This window comes from Centruroides sculpturatus, unplaced genomic scaffold, assembly GCF_000671375.1.
Source record: "Centruroides sculpturatus isolate CEXI.00-Female unplaced genomic scaffold, Cexi_2.0 scaffold121, whole genome shotgun sequence".
Taxonomy (NCBI): domain Eukaryota; kingdom Metazoa; phylum Arthropoda; class Arachnida; order Scorpiones; family Buthidae; genus Centruroides; species Centruroides sculpturatus.
Window position 1 is genome coordinate 1,036,933 of NW_019384708.1, and position 20,075 is coordinate 1,057,007.

The 20,075-nt window shown below is 28.1% G+C and overlaps 2 protein-coding genes across 2 annotated transcripts in view; both read right to left on the bottom strand.

Moving 5' to 3' along the window:
* The window catches only part of LOC111627748 (atrial natriuretic peptide receptor 1-like), a 331,314-nt gene extending 328,199 nt beyond the window's left edge, over nt 1-3,115 (bottom strand). The window contains exon 1 of the mRNA XM_023371378.1: nt 2,318-3,115. Coding sequence (XP_023227146.1) covers nt 2,318-3,002 — 685 coding nt within the window. The 5' untranslated portion in view covers nt 3,003-3,115. The remainder of the gene's footprint in view (nt 1-2,317) is intronic.
* Nucleotides 3,116-5,521: 2,406 nt separating this feature from the next.
* On the bottom strand, nt 5,522-6,615 carry LOC111627724 (atrial natriuretic peptide receptor 3-like). The gene has a single exon (XM_023371345.1). It carries the CDS (start codon nt 6,317-6,319, stop codon nt 5,522-5,524), a length of 798 nt encoding a protein of 265 aa, XP_023227113.1. The 5' UTR covers nt 6,320-6,615.
* Nucleotides 6,616-20,075: the final 13,460 nt, after the last annotated feature.

The window sequence follows — 20,075 nt, forward strand, 5'->3', positions numbered from 1 at the left end:
GGGATTGTCCATAAATTACGTTACGCAGATATGAGTGGGAAGGTATGCACGTTATCATTACGATGCGTTACAAGTGGGTAGGAGTGTTTACAAAAACGTTACGTAATAATAAAGCTTTCATCCTTACGTAACCGAATAATTCAGTTTTGCTTTTAAAGCGTTATAATTAATCATTTTATTTGTTACTGCTTTGTAATTATTAAAATAATCTAACGTTCAGTGCCTTGGAATGTATTATTCCTCAGTACAATTAATAGAAAAACGAAAGTATGCGTTACATAATTTTGGGGTATTGAACAGCGTGCAGAGCGTTACAGCGGGTGGGATGGTAGTTGAAGAGTATAAAGAAAGTGTTACGTAATTTGCGGATAATCCTGTATGAAAGATACTGGAATATTTATATTTAGAAACATTAATAGCCACGTCACAAATATTATCATCATAATCATGAACTCGTTCCGTTTATGTTTACGGTGCTATTCGCGAGTTATAATTATGTGAGTAACAACACGAATGTGTTGACGTACTTGCTCAGTAAATGGTTTTAATGAATGAGTTAGTATCACGTGATATTCCTAACACGTTCGTATTGTTACGTCACTCGAGACTACACATCTAGTATGATCTCGATCTCTTCAGCAACATTTGGGATACCCCAAATCTTGCTTTACCATGAGTTGTTGTCCTTTTAAGTAGTCTTTCATCCATTATATTTTCATAAATATTATATTACAAACATTGAATATTTTTAAAATCCAAACCTAAACTTTAAAACAAAACATTATCAAAATGAATTTTGAAATCTGAACATTACTTTAAAATATTTTTCGTTTTTATATTTAACCCTCCACTTAATGGATCTTTATCAAACTCCTCATAGGTTCGATCAGAAACACATTGAAGGAGGCTAAACGATGAAGTGCGGACCAACATACGTGTATATTTTATATTATTAAAATCTATTTATTTGTACTAGCATAGTGATGTTCAGAAAATTTTGTTAGTTTATTAATCTCACGCGTATTTCTAAATATTTCTTATATAAATAGAGTTTTATTCATGGACAGAAAATCAATTCAATTAAAAAATATTGCTTAACAAAGATTAAATCAGAGAGCGGAAAAGAGAAGGGGAAGAAAGAGGTGAATGAGAAGAAGAGGGAAGAAAGAAATAGGAGCAAAAACATAATAAATCCCATCAAGATTTCCCATTATTCAGGCACCCTATTAACAATGATAAAAATCCTTTTTGGGTTCAAATTCCAACGTGTAACACTCTTGTCTAAGAGGTGTAGGGGAAGAGAAAGGAGAAGAAAGAGGTGGAGGGAAAGAGAGAGGAGAAGAAAAAGGTGGAGGGAAAGAGAGAGGTGGAGAGGAAGAGAGGGGGGAAGATAGAGGTGGAGAGGAAGAGAGAGAGAGAAGAAAGAGGTGGAGAGGAAGAGAGAGGGGGGAAAATAGAGGTGGAGAGGAAGAGAGAGAAGGAAAAAAAAGGTGAATGGAAAGAGAGAGGGGGAAGAAAGAAGTATAGAAAAAGAGAGACGGAGAGAAAGAGTTAGGGGAATAAAGAGGTGGAGAGGAAGAGAGAGGAGGAAAGAGAAAGACTTACCGTTCCACAATAGATAGAGATAGAAGTGCCAAAAACTTTTTACGGTGTCTTTCGAGACGAGATAATTTTACAAAGATTACTTTCGAGTAAAAAATAATTTCGATCGAATTACGTCTGGATTATATTTCATTATTTAAAATATAGCTTATCGATATACAATAAACCAAACGTGTCTGAATTCAAAGTTCATAAATAACACCACGCAGTTTACATAACATTCAAATTGATTTTACTGATCAAAACTTTAGTGCTTAATTACGTAAATGATAGGAAATTCTTCAGAAAGTTAATTATACTTAAATAGGTATTTAATTTACTTTTATATAATTAAAATATGACAAAATTTTTATCTGATAATTTATTTATGCTTACATTTGAATTAGTTGTTACATTTATTAACAAGTAACTAAATTGTAATTAGAAATTAATTATTATAGTTTGTTTTGGTAATTACATAATTATAAAATGTCTAATTTTTTTAAAATGTTTTTTAAACAAAATTAAATTAATGAAATTTAAATAAACATTATTAAATATTTAAAATGAATCAGGAATAATTTTAATTTTAAAATTAGCCAATCAATTTATGTAGCGTTGAATCATCTTATGACGTTATTTATTATATAAAAATACGAGAAATTAATTCGTGGGGGCAGTTTAAATTTAAAATAAATTATAAATTTGTTTATAAATTTAATATAAATAAACTTACTTCTTGCGTTTTTAGATACAGCATTTAATAATCCGTAATAATCAATATCGGGATCGGTTTCGTCGAATCCGTGATGATAAGCATTCCTTCCCAAAGAAGTAAAAACGGCGCCCAAAGTAAAATAACAATTAGAATGTCCCTTTTGCCTGTCTTGATAATTGTGGAAGAGTAAAGCAGCAACAGTCCAATTAAACTTTTGTAATACTTGAAGGAATATTTGACCAATTTGAGAATATGAACCGTTCATTCTAGTCAATAACCTGTAATGAGGTTCCTTAAAATCGAAATTGTCATTCTCACCGGCCGATGTTAGAAGTGGCACATCCCAAACTGTGCTATAACGTGCTACCGGTGCTAAGACGTAAGGACACAAAGGTCCTAAAAATACGTCAGCACTCGCTCCGTTATACAAATCAAATGCTGCTAGTGGTCCGTAAGTTGAAGAGCATTGCGTATCCCTGTGTAGTACTTCAATTTTTCTATCGTTCAATATGCCCTCGTGCCCTTGTTTCTCCAACGTACGTACCGCATAAAGGATAGAAGGTAATATTTTCTGTATAGAGAACGGATAAGTAATGTCGCCTGGTGCTAACAAAGCCATTTTGATCGATCTTTTACCATCTTCCATAAAGCACTGATTTATTTTACTGATAGAATACAGAATGAGGTAAAGATACCACCGCATTGTTACACACGTGTTCTCTCACTGAATTACTTCACTTAATGTAACTTGTTCGGTCGACGGTAGCGATCCTGGTGGTATCTATTATTACTATCTTGACACTAACTTTATAGAAGACGAGTGACTAAAGTTACAGGATACGTGACAAAACATTTTTTTCAATGTTATAAAATTAATATCGAACTATCAGTTTTACTTTATAAATATAAAGTTAAACTGATACAGAAGAAGAAAATTATTAAACAAAATGATAAGTAATGCTAATTCTTCAAATTTAGCCTATTTTACAGATTTCAAAGTAAAAATAAAAAGAAATAGGGATTGTCCATAAATTACGTTACGCAGATATGAGTGGGAAGGTATGCACGTTATCATTACGATGCGTTACAAGTGGGTAGGAGTGTTTACAAAAACGTTACGTAATAATAAAGCTTTCATCCTTACGTAACCGAATAATTCAGTTTTGCTTTTAAAGCGTTATAATTAATCATTTTATTTGTTACTGCTTTGTAATTATTAAAATAATGTAACGTTCAGTGCCTTGGAATGTATTATTCCTCAGTACAATTAATAGAAAAACGAAAGTATGCGTTACGTAATTTTGGGGTATTGAACAGCGTGCAGAGCGTTACAGCGGGTGGGATGGTAGTTGAAGAGTATAAAGAAAGTGTTACGTAATTTGCGGATAATCCTGTATGAAAGATACTGGAATATTTATATTTAGAAACATTAATAGCCACGTCACAAATATTATCATCATAATCATGAACTCGTTCCGTTTATGTTTACGGTGCTATTCGCGAGTTATAATTATGTGAGTAACAACACGAATGTGTTGACGTACTTGCTCAGTAAATGGTTTTAATGAATGAGTTAGTATCACGTGATATTCCTAACACGTTCGTATTGTTACGTCACTCGAGACTACACATCTAGTATGATCTCGATCTCTTCAGCAACATTTGGGATACCCCAAATCTTGCTTTACCATGAGTTGTTGTCCTTTTAAGTAGTCTTTCATCCATTATATTTTCATAAATATTATATTACAAACATTGAATATTTTTAAAATCCAAACCTAAACTTTAAAACAAAACATTATCAAAATGAATTTTGAAATCTGAACATTACTTTAAAATATTTTTCGTTTTTATATTTAACCCTCCACTTAATGGATCTTTATCAAACTCCTCATAGGTTCGATCAGAAACACATTGAAGGAGGCTAAACGATGAAGTGCGGACAAACATACGTGTATATTTTATATTATTAAAATCTATTTATTTGTACTAGCATAGTGATGTTCAGAAAATTTTGTTAGTTTATTAATCTCACGCGTATTTCTAAATATTTCTTATATAAATAGAGTTTTATTCATGGACAGAAAATCAATTCAATTAAAAAATATTGCTTAACAAAGATTAAATCAGAGAGCGGAAAAGAGAAGGGGAAGAAAGAGGTGAATGAGAAGAAGAGGGAAGAAAGAAATAGGAGCAAAAACATAATAAATCCCATCAAGATTTCCCATTATTCAGGCACCCTATTAACAATGATAAAAATCCTTTTTGGGTTCAAATTCCAACGTGTAACACTCTTGTCTAAGAGGTGTAGGGGAAGAGAAAGGAGAAGAAAGAGGTGGAGGGAAAGAGAGAGGAGAAGAAAAAGGTGGAGGGAAAGAGAGAGGTGGAGAGGAAGAGAGGGGGGAAGATAGAGGTGGAGAGGAAGAGAGAGAGAGAAGAAAGAGGTGGAGAGGAAGAGAGAGGGGGGAAAATAGAGGTGGAGAGGAAGAGAGAGAAGGAAAAAAAAGGTGAATGGAAAGAGAGAGGGGGAAGAAAGAAGTATAGAAAAAGAGAGACGGAGAGAAAGAGTTAGGGGAATAAAGAGGTGGAGAGGAAGAGAGAGGAGGAAAGAGAAAGACTTACCGTTCCACAATAGATAGAGATAGAAGTGCCAAAAACTTTTTACGGTGTCTTTCGAGACGAGATAATTTTACAAAGATTACTTTCGAGTAAAAAATAATTTCGATCGAATTACGTCTGGATTATATTTCATTATTTAAAATATAGCTTATCGATATACAATAAACCAAACGTGTCTGAATTCAAAGTTCATAAATAACACCACGCAGTTTACATAACATTCAAATTGATTTTACTGATCAAAACTTTAGTGCTTAATTACGTAAATGATAGGAAATTCTTCAGAAAGTTAATTATACTTAAATAGGTATTTAATTTACTTTTATATAATTAAAATATGACAAAATTTTTATCTGATAATCTAATTTATGCTTACATTTGAATTAGTTGTTACATTTATTAACAAGTAACTAAATTGTAATTAGAAATTAATTATTATAGTTTGTTTTGGTAATTACATAATTATAAAATGTCTAATTTTTTTAAAATGTTTTTTAAACAAAATTAAATTAATGAAATTTAAATAAACATTATTAAATATTTAAAATGAATCAGGAATAATTTTAATTTTAAAATTAGCCAATCAATTTATGTAGCGTTGAATCATCTTATGACGTTATTTATTATATAAAAATACGAGAAATTAATTCGTGGGGGCAGTTTAAATTTAAAATAAATTATAAATTTGTTTATAAATTTAATATAAATAAACTTACTTCTTGCGTTTTTAGATACAGCATTTAATAATCCGTAATAATCAATATCGGGATCGGTTTCGTCGAATCCGTGATGATAAGCATTCCTTCCCAAAGAAGTAAAAACGGCGCCCAAAGTAAAATAACAATTAGAATGTCCCTTTTGCCTGTCTTGATAATTGTGGAAGAGTAAAGCAGCAACAGTCCAATTAAACTTTTGTAATACTTGAAGGAATATTTGACCAATTTGAGAATATGAACCGTTCATTCTAGTCAATAACCTGTAATGAGGTTCCTTAAAATCGAAATTGTCATTCTCACCGGCCGATGTTAGAAGTGGCACATCCCAAACTGTGCTATAACGTGCTACCGGTGCTAAGACGTAAGGACACAAAGGTCCTAAAAATACGTCAGCACTCGCTCCGTTATACAAATCAAATGCTGCTAGTGGTCCGTAAGTTGAAGAGCATTGCGTATCCCTGTGTAGTACTTCAATTTTTCTATCGTTCAATATGCCCTCGTGCCCTTGTTTCTCCAACGTACGTACCGCATAAAGGATAGAAGGTAATATTTTCTGTATAGAGAACGGATAAGTAATGTCGCCTGGTGCTAACAAAGCCATTTTGATCGATCTTTTACCATCTTCCATAAAGCACTGATTTATTTTACTGATAGAATACAGAATGAGGTAAAGATACCACCGCATTGTTACACACGTGTTCTCTCACTGAATTACTTCACTTAATGTAACTTGTTCGGTCGACGGTAGCGATCCTGGTGGTATCTATTATTACTATCTTGACACTAACTTTATAGAAGACGAGTGACTAAAGTTACAGGATACGTGACAAAACATTTTTTTCAATGTTATAAAATTAATATCGAACATCAGTACCATAAATCTTTTATGTGATATTCATATTTCTTCCCCCCTTAAACTGCATTAAAATTGTCGAACGTTACACAAGAATATATATATATATATTTTTATTTTTTAACACAGAAATCGATACAAAGATTAATTGAAAATTCGAGTCTTTGTAATTTAAAATATGAAATTACAGAATATATATTAAATTTAAGGCTATTTTAAATTTAAAATTAAATTTTTTTTCTAAGTTTATAAATATTTTATTAAATCGTTTTTTGTAATATAATCGTTCTAATTTAGTTACGAATTAATAAATGNATTGTTGAAAATTGCAAAAACCTATAAATTCCTCTCTGATCAGAGAGGAATTTATAGGTTTCTCGAGATCATATATCCTCGAGATCATATAAATTCCTCCTCGAGATCATATAAATTCCTCTCTGATCAGAGAGGAATTTATATGATCTCGAGAATGGATTTAGATGGATAAAAGTCGAAACCAAATATGAAAAGCATAAGAGCAGGAAGCCTCGATTAATTAAGAATACTGTATACGAACGTCCGATATGAAACGAAAGTAATATTTTCTCCTGGACGGAGTTAGAGAGATGACCGGCATGACTCTATTGATAATAGGAAAAGTATGATGTACTGTACAGAGGAAAGACACTACTAAAATTGAGAGCATTGTGACGAAGACACAGTAAATAATTTCTCTTTCATTCTAAACTTAAACATTTGAGAAAATGTAAGAATTTAAACGAAAAAAAATAAACTTTGAAGAATTAAAATTTGTAAAAGTCTGAATCGTGATACCAAATTAATTTTTTTGTTTTGAACAGCTTTTAGTATCTAAACATTTATGATAATAATTCAATTATGTAGGCCCTTGACACTTGGAGACCCAGGGCTTAAGCCCTATTAGTCACTATATAGATCCATCCTTGGATATGACTATTCGAGGAATTTTTAATACCCTGATTGATCGTTTACTTCAATCACTAATTATCAATGTTAATCGGCTTGTTCACGAATACTTTATACTAGTTAGTTATTAATTACTGCGTAAGAGGAAAATTGGTAGCATCGTGTTACCTTATTGTCATTGTTTTCACGAATTACATTCTTTGTTTGTTCTCCATTCTCGAAACCCATTCGATTCTTGAAAGTTCTCGATGGTTAATTTCAACAAAGATTAATATTTGTTAAGTCTATTAACAAATATTAACTAATACTTGTATTAATTAATAGCGCTGTCTAGAATCTACATGTTAGAGCCGTTAATCAAGGAGACAAGGAGAAATTTAGATGTCTCCTTGTCTCCTCTTAATATAATTTAAAAATAATTATTCTATTCTAATAACAATTCACATTAAATTGATAATTAATTTAGAATAATTATTTTCGAAAAAATAATCAATTCAATTAAATTTAATTGTGATTTTACAGAAAGTAATTGAAATAAAATTTTACTTACTGTTATTGAATAATAGTAAAAGTAATAGCAGCAACAGTAGTAGTAGTCAGTAACGCACCCAGAAGGGTACAAAGGATCCCTGGCACCCTCCAAAGAAAGGGGTTGCCATAAATGACGTTCACGTTGGGAGGGAGGGAAGGAGCTAAGAATACAGAATCTGTTAAAGATAGATAAAAACGAAAAACTCAATTCTAGCAATAAAATAGCAATATTATAATAAAATAACAATCATTTTTACCTTTATATATATGCTGCTGCTAATACTATTACAATACTAAAAGACTACTACCAAATAAAATTTTAAACTTTCCATTTATATCTAGATTTATTTAATATATCAATAAATACATGCAGTATTTACTACAAAATAAATAATTAATTCTATAATGTAATTATCAATTGATTAATAATTACTTTATTAATTAGTAATTAGTTAAATGTATTATATAATAGTCAACAGATCACAACAAGTATGCCAAATAAGCACAACAAGAAATCCACTGTAAAATTCATTAAGAACAATTGTAATTCTGGCAGAAACTATAAAAATATCATAATATTGTTGAGTTTAATTAAACAATTTTAAAATAAATATGAAGAAATTTATATTTTAATTAATAGTGTACACAATTATATAACTCATAATTAAATTTATCTTTATTATTATTACTTTATATATAAGTTATATATAGACATATATTACGTATCTGTGAACGAATCGAATCTATTAAGTGAATGGCTGATGATAAGTTACTATATCTAATTTATATAATGTTAATTAATTAATTAACATTATATAGAATAATTAATGATGGGTTCATTCGGATAAAAAATAATAGGTTATTCGATTACGTAAATTATTAAAAATATTTCGAATAAATTCACACACCCCCTTTTATATTTTAAACCTTAAAATAAAGGAAAAAATCGCTAAAATTGTCTTAAAAATCTCTTATTCTGCAGTCAAAATTTCTCGATGGACGTATGGCCGGATGCTTAAGATGGAAGCACATCACTCTAGGGGCTCAGGCCGAATCCGGACGAGTTGAATAACCCTAGGAATTTTCGGGATGGCGCATCCGGATATGTCAAGTCTCATCCATATTGTGAGACTAACCAAATCCATAATGGGTTTGTTTAAAAAAAAAAGATCCTCTTAGAGCCCATGGAAAGAAATTTTAAAGAAAATTAAATTTTCTTATCAAAAAATTACTCTAATCCGTAAAGGAGAGATTTTACCCCATTGCACTACAACAGTATTTTTCAACCTTTTTTATCTTACTGCACACTTGAGCCTATAATTAAATTTCCGCGGAAAAAATCACGTGATTTAAAGTCGTGTTTGTAAACATTCTATCTCCATAATACTTACCACTTAACCTAATTCTTTTTTCTTTATACTTTTTTTGTGAATTAAATAATACAGTATTATTGTTTCTTAAAATGGCAGTAGGCTACAACAATAGTTATTTAAATTAATAATTTACATATTTACATAAGAAAAACAATTAACATTAAGTCTTGATAATAAGTGCGTTTAGAAACCTGCCCAATGTCCCGCTATTTCTAAGTCAAAATAATTTGAACTAAATATCGACAATTATAGAAATTTTTTTGATTTAAAAGAAATTTCAATTTTTTAAATATTTTCAGGACTTTTCACATTTTTATGCTTAATGTAAAAAACGTAATGCTTATAATTTGGCTGCGATTGTTGAAAATTGCAAAAACCTATAAATTCCTCTCTGATCAGAGAGGAATTTATAGGTTTCTCGAGATCATATATCCTCGAGATCATATAAATTCCTCCTCGAGATCATATAAATTCCTCTCTGATCAGAGAGGAATTTATATGATCTCGAGAATGGATTTAGATGGATAAAAGTCGAAACCAAATATGAAAAGCATAAGAGCAGGAAGCCTCGATTAATTAAGAATACTGTATACGAACGTCCGATATGAAACGAAAGTAATATTTTCTCCTGGACGGAGTTAGAGAGATGACCGGCATGACTCTATTGATAATAGGAAAAGTATGATGTACTGTACAGAGGAAAGACACTACTAAAATTGAGAGCATTGTGACGAAGACACAGTAAATAATTTCTCTTTCATTCTAAACTTAAACATTTGAGAAAATGTAAGAATTTAAACGAAAAAAAATAAACTTTGAAGAATTAAAATTTGTAAAAGTCTGAATCGTGATACCAAATTAATTTTTTTGTTTTGAACAGCTTTTAGTATCTAAACATTTATGATAATAATTCAATTATGTAGGCCCTTGACACTTGGAGACCCAGGGCTTAAGCCCTATTAGTCACTATATAGATCCATCCTTGGATATGACTATTCGAGGAATTTTTAATACCCTGATTGATCGTTTACTTCAATCACTAATTATCAATGTTAATCGGCTTGTTCACGAATACTTTATACTAGTTAGTTATTAATTACTGCGTAAGAGGAAAATTGGTAGCATCGTGTTACCTTATTGTCATTGTTTTCACGAATTACATTCTTTGTTTGTTCTCCATTCTCGAAACCCATTCGATTCTTGAAAGTTCTCGATGGTTAATTTCAACAAAGATTAATATTTGTTAAGTCTATTAACAAATATTAACTAATACTTGTATTAATTAATAGCGCTGTCTAGAATCTACATGTTAGAGCCGTTAATCAAGGAGACAAGGAGAAATTTAGATGTCTCCTTGTCTCCTCGTTTCTCTCGTTTGGTTCAAAATGGTTCTCGGAATATTTAGTAACTTGAATGTAATCGGTGTTCTACTTATTGTAAAATAAATATATATTATTATTATTATTACTCATGTTATTTAGGTAATAATTTTAAATGTTACTTTTAATATAATTTTAAAAATCCTGTCTACTTGTTCAAATGTATCACAATTGTTAGACTTTTATAAAACAGGCAATCAATTCTTGTAATGTGTCAGGTTAATTTAATGTGACGTTTTGGAACACATTGTCAAATTTATGTACTTTTTTTTTAAAATAATGTTCTTATCGATAAGGTGTATTAATTGTAATATATTGTAATATGCCAATAGATTAAACTGATGAGGGGTGTTATCTTTGACGTAATATTGACAGTAAAGCGCTTCAAAAATAGCAAATAAACATTGTCCTACTAAGTAATGGAATCGTAATTTTCCGTTGTATCCAGGTTGTGATATGTTAAAAAAATGCTGTTAGAAATAGAAACCTGCTAAACCGGATAAAATATTTTGTATTATGCGATTCCGGTTTAAACAGATTTTACTGCAAATGGGTTCACTAAAAATAATAATACTTGAATCCTTCTTCTTGTAAATACAATTTAATTTATTCTTTTTAATTCTAGGTTCTGGGTGATTCTAGATATTTTAAACCATTACTCAGGACCAAGCCTTGGGTATGGGTCTTGGCTTACCCAAGGATACTCATGGCTTATATCTATAACTTTATCTCTTCAATTTGGCTGACATATTGTCTTTCTTTAGGTCTATCCTGCTTGTTTAATAAACAATCAATTAACAATTGTTTTAAGTAATGAATGAATATTATATTAGGCAATCAATAATTTAATCTTTAATTATTCTAAAAACAAAATGGCTTATTTGAAATAGATCATTAAGCATGACTATGATCAATTTAGTGAGAAACCTCAATGAAATCGCTTTTAAATGAATATTAGATATTTCTTATCAGTAATAAAATATAATATAACTTAATAAAATCGTTAATATATAAAATAATATTTATAATTGAAATAATAAAGCCTACAAATTGTTATAAATATTGTTCTGGTAGTCTATTATTTATATAATGGGGTAATATTTGTCTAATTATATAACTTCGAAAACATTAAGTAATTAAATCTTCAAACAATTACTATTGTGACGTTTCAGAAAAATAAATAAAACCATTCATTTCGATTATGGATGAATTAGGTTTAATTCACAAATATCTTATGCAACTTCTTATTAAAAAAATTTATATAAACATTTGAGTCAAGTTTAAAATTTCTTTATACAGCAGAACAAATATTTAATTTGTTATATTTACAGAAGAAATACATCAAATTATGTGGTATAATAAACAAAACCGTAAATTATTTATGACTGAAAGTATTACTTAACTAAAAGCATTACTTCAAAACTTCTAGATATTAGAAAGTACAGTGGATAAATAACACAAGAAACAAGATAATAAAGCTCTTATGTAAAGACCTCCCGCTTTACGACTGAATGTAACTTTTTCCTATTATAAGTTATGAAAGGTTAAATTTAAATGCCACATCTATTGCTAGTCATCTCAGTGTGGTATATTATATAATTTAAACTATATTTCCTGGAATAAAATATCAATTTAAGACATCAAACTGTACTCAATTTAGGACGACTTGCTTAACCACTTTTCACAGAAATTAATTAAGATTGTAAAAGTGAAAAGCTACTGTTATATACTTATATTGAAAGATATCATAAGAATAAATAAGTTGAAAAGTAATATAAATACTGTATACATTTATGTTTTCTTAGATGAATTTATACTGATTATTAAATATTGTATATGTCTGTGGTAAGCATGTTGTTGTTTTTCGATTAAGAAATGCATAAGAAAGGTTTTATTGCCTTCTGTTCGAATAATTTTTTTCCTGGGAGCGCAGCGAATTTTAAAATCTTGGAATTTATCTGGAAATTGTAGAAGATGGTGATTTTTATTACTCTATATTTTAAGGACAATCTATAGATATAATCATTTTATAGGTAATAAATGTTTGGTCATTTTTTTAAGTTTACACATAAGGTTATGTTAAAAATTTTAAAAATTCACTAAAAAATATACATTTTTGACATTTTTTTAGTGATGAAAATTACTAACAAGATGAATTTAGTGATTATGATAATCAATAAAATTGCAATTATCTTAACTTTCCAATCGATTAGCTCAATTGTGATGTAATATATTATTTATAACTTTTTCAATTGTTGGTATATAGGCCTATAGATAATTTAATGTTATATATTCCAAGATTATTTTAATTTCCGTATAACCAAAGCAACAGATATACGATCATATAATGCTATATAAAGTATAACTACCACAAATAAAATGTATGTTAGAATAACCTACTACAAACGTTATCAATACATTATTTAAATTATAAAATTAAATGACGACTCAATAACTTGAAAAAATATTATAGGTCCTTCTTTTCAAAGAACAAAGTTACATGTATTTTTTTGTGTTTCTTCAAATTTAAAGTATTATTATTCACATTATTGTAAGACGAATATCATATATATTGATAATGTAATGCTAATTAGATTTTCGTACACTAATTCAACAAAGTTTATTATTTTACTTTTGCTTTTTTATTAAGAAAAGTAGTAATATAAATCGTCATCATCATCATCATCACATTGAACTAAATTAGAAACAAATAAGCTATGTGCTTTATATAAAAATTTAAATAAAATATTATACAGGCCACATTATATAAATCTCATTAACACGTACTTATGTTAATAATACATGAAATAATGAGATTTAAATTATTCCAATGGCAATTGTATTAGAGAATTTATATGCTACATTTGCTATATATTAACATTCTAATATGGAAAATTCAACTAATAAATTTTTTAAGAAAATATTTTCTTTTAGTTCGTGCATAGATGAAAAATGATGTAATTATGTAATTTAATCATTTTTTCTTCAAAGTTTGATATTTTAGAATGTTTTAAACACTCAAAAAATTCAATTTAAAAAATAAAAAAATTTACAAAATAAAGTATTACAAATGAAGACAGAAAAAAATAATTGTGTTCTTCTTAGTGGACTTTCACAGCTTCACAACTATTTATTAAAAAGCACAATTAAAACATAAAGGAGTCGACCTTTCATGGTAGGCTCTTCGTCTAAAAATGAAGGCAATTTTTATATATTCTACGAGAGTAAAAGCCTAAAATAAAGGATCTACTCAACTGTTTCAGTTGTGTAATATACCTGTGAAGTATGTATAAGAAGACTTACATTTGTCCTCATTTATAATATTTTGTTATTGTAATCTCTTATGCAATGCAAATCAAAGAATACAAATGTTATATTAATTTGAATTTGAATAACAATTAAAATCTATGGAAAAAATTCAAAACTGAAAGTTAACATTATTATTTTATTCCATATTTGAAATCTGTAAACATAATTAATTTTGTAATACAGCAAAACCTGTGTAAACCAGGATTCCACCGTCTCGAATTTTTTCCCATTTTGTCAAGTTTTCGCTTTAAACAGATTTTAACATTGTTTTTTTATCTCTAAATATCTCCGGTAAATGTACAGATACGTTCATTTTTATAGTAAAATCACTTTTACATACGTATTATAACTAGATTTAATCCACCTTACTCTAAAATGATTCTAATTAAGCCTAAGAGTATTCGAATGCAACAATTATTTGAAAATGCTAATTATTTGAAACTGTAATCTCTCTAATTGCCAATAGTGTGAGTCAACTTTCGAATACTCAGTATTAGTTAGTTACTAACTATTCTGTACGAGATAAATTGACAGTATTATGTTACATTATTCTCATTGTTTTCACGAATTATATTTGTTAATAATATAATTACTTTTAATTAAGTCATTTATATTCAAAATTCAGACCGAAATTTTCAGTAATAAACTTGTATAAAAAAAATATAAATGACTTAATTAAAAGGTATTTAATTATTATTAAATTAATTTCTAAAGCTATTCTAAATACAATTTTATCTATTCTGTTTAATTTGGATTTACTAGATTTATTCCTCATCATACTAAAGGATCAATCATCATGAAGTACCATACTGTCTTTTAATTACAATGGTATTAAACAAGTTATTGTTATCAGTAAACTAGTTCAGACAGAATTAAACTGACAAAATATGTTTGTTCGGATCACCTAACGAATAGATTTTAATTTCTGAATAAATATTAATTTTACAAACAGTAAAGGTTTATTGCAAAATTTATATCGAATGGAAGATATTTAAATTCCCAGCTTTTGGAATTTCTTTTCTAATAATCAACTCTACATATCACAATTTTAGGGATGAATTATGTCCTAAAGTCGTGTGAATATCGATATCGATATGAAAATACAATATTAATATAGAAGTAAATTCATAAAAATTTAAATAGTTAACACAACATCGATTAATAACTTTGTAATTAAACTTAAAATATTATTATTTCATAAATTAAAAATTAAGTAAGCAAAATTTGTATATTTTGTACGATTTATATAAAATGTGGTGCTTTAATTTAACAAATTATTAATTTAAAAATATATACTAAATGTAATAAATTGTTTAAAACAATTTATATTACATTCAGTCATTAATTAGAGATAAAATAAAAGTGAACGTTTAAATTCCATATCGTTATTTATTTATTTATTAAAATAAAACTGTAAATTCGTTATACAAAATGAAGCATAGATGTTGATTTATTTGTCGTTTGCATAGTTGTTTGATTTATTTATACGGCAACGAGAGACACGTGGGCGATCTGCCGAGGGGGTGATTCCTCCCGGAAAGACTTTCGATGAAAACTGGCTCCTATTTAGGTTTTACAAATGTGAAGAAAACAGAAAAACCACGTTAGCAAGGTGCGAACCCACGTACTAGTGTTCAGTAGTTGTATCGTAATTCGCTTTGATTGTCACGTGAGCATGTTATTCGTGTTACATTGCTCTATATTTTCTTTAAATTGATAATTATTAAGGTTCGACGAATACACCAGAAAAATTGTTCTCGATCAACTTATAATAGAAATTAATTCAAAAAAAATTATTAAAATGTCACAAAACTTTTTTTTTAACAATTAGAAATCTTTCGGTAAATTTGGCATTTTCATTTGAATTTGATGCATTTACCATTAGCCGAATGAATAAAACTACTGAACACTAGTGGTTTGTTGGGTCAACAGGCTTATCACGTGAAGTTTTCCGGGTTTTCTTCACACAAATATAGGCTACATATTTGTAGAAGAAAGTCCTTCTAGAATGCACCCACATCACAGAAGGACATACAGTTAAATTAAAGCGAACCAGTCCCATAACCTGGAAATGACAAAAGGTAAGATGATCAGTTAATTCTGGCCAAACAAGATACATGGGAACTACACGTGTTCAAAAGTTCGAGAATGCATTATGTATCAGAATCCGTATTAGGAGGTTTCTCACCAAAGTTCAATAATATGTGGAGTCAAAAAAATGTTTCTGTCTAAAACAATGTAAAAACCTAAACAATAATTACTCTAGTGTATAAGTACAGTAAAACCTGCATAAAGCGGAATCTCACGGTACAGAATATTTTTTCGGTTTAGCAGGTTTCCGTTTTGAACAGGTTTTTAACAAAGAAAGTCGCTCGTTTCGAATAATTTTTCACGTTTATAGCCTATACAGATTTCCGTTTTATTCACGTTCTTGCTTTCATAATTCTTATTCTTATTTTTGTTAAAATATTAAATGTATATTTTTCTAAAAATAAAAACTTTCTAGTATTTCATTTCCATACTGAAACAAAGTTATTAACAGAATAACCTTAAGAAGAATTGAAAATGACTAAAAACAGGATCCTTTTATGAAAATCTGATCTGTTATTTACTTTTTTTTATTCAATAATTGTTACAAAGAACCAAGTCTCTAACAAGAGTAAGAATATATCCATACAAAGTTAAAGAAAAATAAGTCAAATAAATAAAAGGATAAGATTTAACCAGAGAATACAATAAATGTAAGATGAATATACTGATTTTAAAGAAAATAACGCATAATATTGACTTTTGTAATCGAAGAATAGATAAAAATTCATGAGTGCTGTGTATTATACATGACAATACAAATAGACTTTTTCTTTAAGAAATCTGAAACGGAAACCTCCATTTTAAAATGATTAAGTAGCAAAATAAATCATCTTCTTATTATAATTATTGGGCTATAATTTTAAAAAATTGTACACCCATAAATTCTCTGTTATCGCCTGTCTGTTTGTCTGTCCTTCCTTAATCTCGAGAACGGTGTGAAATGAATGAACGTCGAGAACGGATGTGAAAAGCATAAGAGAACATAACCCCGATTAATTATATATAAACCTCCGATATAGACCTGAAGTCTCATGTTTGCATATGATACTATTGTAGATCTCTGTGCATAAGACAGGGAGACATCCTTAGTTGTAGTAACATAAAAAAGTAATAATTACAACAATTATTATTACTTTTTTGAATGATTAAATTAAATGTTAATTAAGCTATAACTTTCGTTTGATATAATATTATATAAAATACTAAAGATTCACTTTAATAATAATTTTTAAATAAATATAATATTTAATTTTATATTAATATAATTTATTTGACGGCTTCTGTTTTGTTAAATATTAGCTTAAACAGAATACCTACAGCTACTAAGGAATTCATTTTATTGCATCTTAACATTGCAAGAGTCTAATGAATTTAAAGTATTAGAAGAATACATTAATTGTTACACAATAGCGCCAACAACAATAGTTAAAATTTAACAAGCTTCTATATAAAGAGTATTAAATATTTTTAAAGGAAAAAAAAATAAGAATGAAGAGAAATAGCGAGATTATTATTGACTGAAATAGTTTGAAACAATAATCCAAGAGAATGAAGAGGAGAGAACACTGAAGTTAAAGAAAGGAAAACAAGGAAAAAATGAAAACATGAACACAAGAGTCTAGGAGATAAACACGTAAATGTAAAAATATGAATGATAGAAATAGTAAGCGATCTAAAATATGCAAACAAATAAAACTGGCGGTTAAGATTAAAGAAAATTTTTGATTAAGGAGACCTTCAGCAAGAAGAAAGTCCATAAAGAAGAATCTATATAAAATAATACTTATTGGTATGAAACTCTCAAAGAAAATACATGGTCTTCATTCTTATCAATTAAAATATTGAAATATTCTTTACGAAATGCTAATTAAAAAATAAATAAATAAGTATTTAATTTACTGAATAAGTTTAACTTTTTAATTGAAAAACCTATTGATTCCATTGTTTATACTATAAAATATTTCCAATTTAGCCTGTAAAATTAATATTTTTAAAACAAAATAGATATTCAATGATAAACATAAACATTTCATTATATTTATAAATTATTTAAATAAAATAAATATCAGATTTTAAATGATTCAATATGCTTTAATTGTTTTAATATTTAATTTGTCCATTGTGAATTTCTTCAGTTATAAGGCATTAGTTTAATATTGACTACAGTTAAAAAGAAAAGAGCAACTTTAATGAAATTTATCTAAGAATTTGTATACATTATTTCAAATATAGTACTCTAGATTTATATGATATTAATTATTAAAGACAGTAAGATCAATATATTTTAAATTGAAATTGCAGTTTAAATATTTTGCGAATTACAAGAGAAGAAAACTTTCGAGACAATTGGAAAATCGAAATATTCTCAGATGTACGAATGTAAATAATAATCAAATTGAACACAATAATTTATCAAAGATTTAAATTATTTTCAAAGTCGACATGTCTGCAATTATAGCCTGGAGCATAAACAGAACATACCTTAACTTTTCAGATACAAGGATCAATAGCATAAAAAAAATTATACATTTATATAACTTCTAGGAATTTATATTTAAAAATTTAATAAATTAAGATAATTTTTAATTTTTTTTTTAAATTCTTGAAAAATAATTTCAAGAATTAGAAGAAATTACAACAATAAAAATACAGAAATTTTTAGTTTTATATACCGAATTGAATCAAGTTTAAAAAGTATCTTCGTTTTAAATACAAATTGTTAATGATAAATAGAAGTAAAGTTTAAAACAACTGACTAAATAATAAAAAAGCGTTAATAATACATATTAAATTAAGTTTAATTAACAGAGACATATATAATATAGTTATTATAAAGGGCTTACAGATTGTTGAAGAGTGACAAAGTAAGAAGCATCTCGATATTCTTAAAAGTGCATTTGAATGCTTATTAAAAGTAAATATAATTTAAAATAAGTTATTGAAGAGTGGAAACATTAATAATGTATTTAAAATAAAATAAAATTAACAGAAAATGCTATCAAATTTTCATTAAATACAGACTTTTTCAGAGAAACAAAGAACACACTGAACTTAACAAGCACCTCGTGTTTAAGACTCATCCCAACTTTAAATTCAATAAAAATGTGAATAATAAACTATTTCTATTAGGATATTTAATTTATTACGTTATCTTCACTATAAAAGGAATATTTCTATTATAAATGATAGTAAATTTGGCATGTTCAACATTAAAATACAAGTTAATGCTTTACTCATTACTTTTTACATTATAATTATATCATAATTAATTTTATTGATCTTATTACTTTCCCTTTGTTCAAAGGGTTTAAAACAAAGTAAACACAATAAGGTATTGTACATTTAATTTGCTATAAACTGAAGATTTGGTTCAAACAATTCGATATATTACTAATCATAATACCGTCATTATATTAAGAAAAATCAAATTTATGTGAATATTTATTGCGTTTCTGTACAAATATATTACAATGTATTAAAATATGAAAGTTAAGCCAAAACAATATATTGATTTCATCCTATTCTACTGTTGTTCCACCATCGGAAAGATCAACGAATAAAGGGTTTCCACCATTTATATCATTATTTTCTCCTCACTTCATAACAATCCCTCTCTCTACTTGGCTCCTTCTATTGGCTTTAATTACCAGTAGATCTCTTGGTCTTTCATAAGGTCTTTTAACTGCTAATTTTAATTAATATATTGTTTACTATAGCCTTACATCCAGTGGCAAATTATACCTTCATTGAGCCCAGGAAGATTTGAATTAGGGGAACCATATACAGTATTTACTTCAGACAATTTTCTTTGGGGAAATTTAGGAGAATCTCTTATTGAGGAATATTCTTACTACAGTAATGAGTTTATAAAAAGATTGGTTTAGGTCCCCTGTTAGTGAGGGTCCGAAGCAATTGTTCTTTTTTGCCCAAAGGATAATGCGACATTGCTTCATTCTCACAATGTTATTGAGTGTTCTAAAT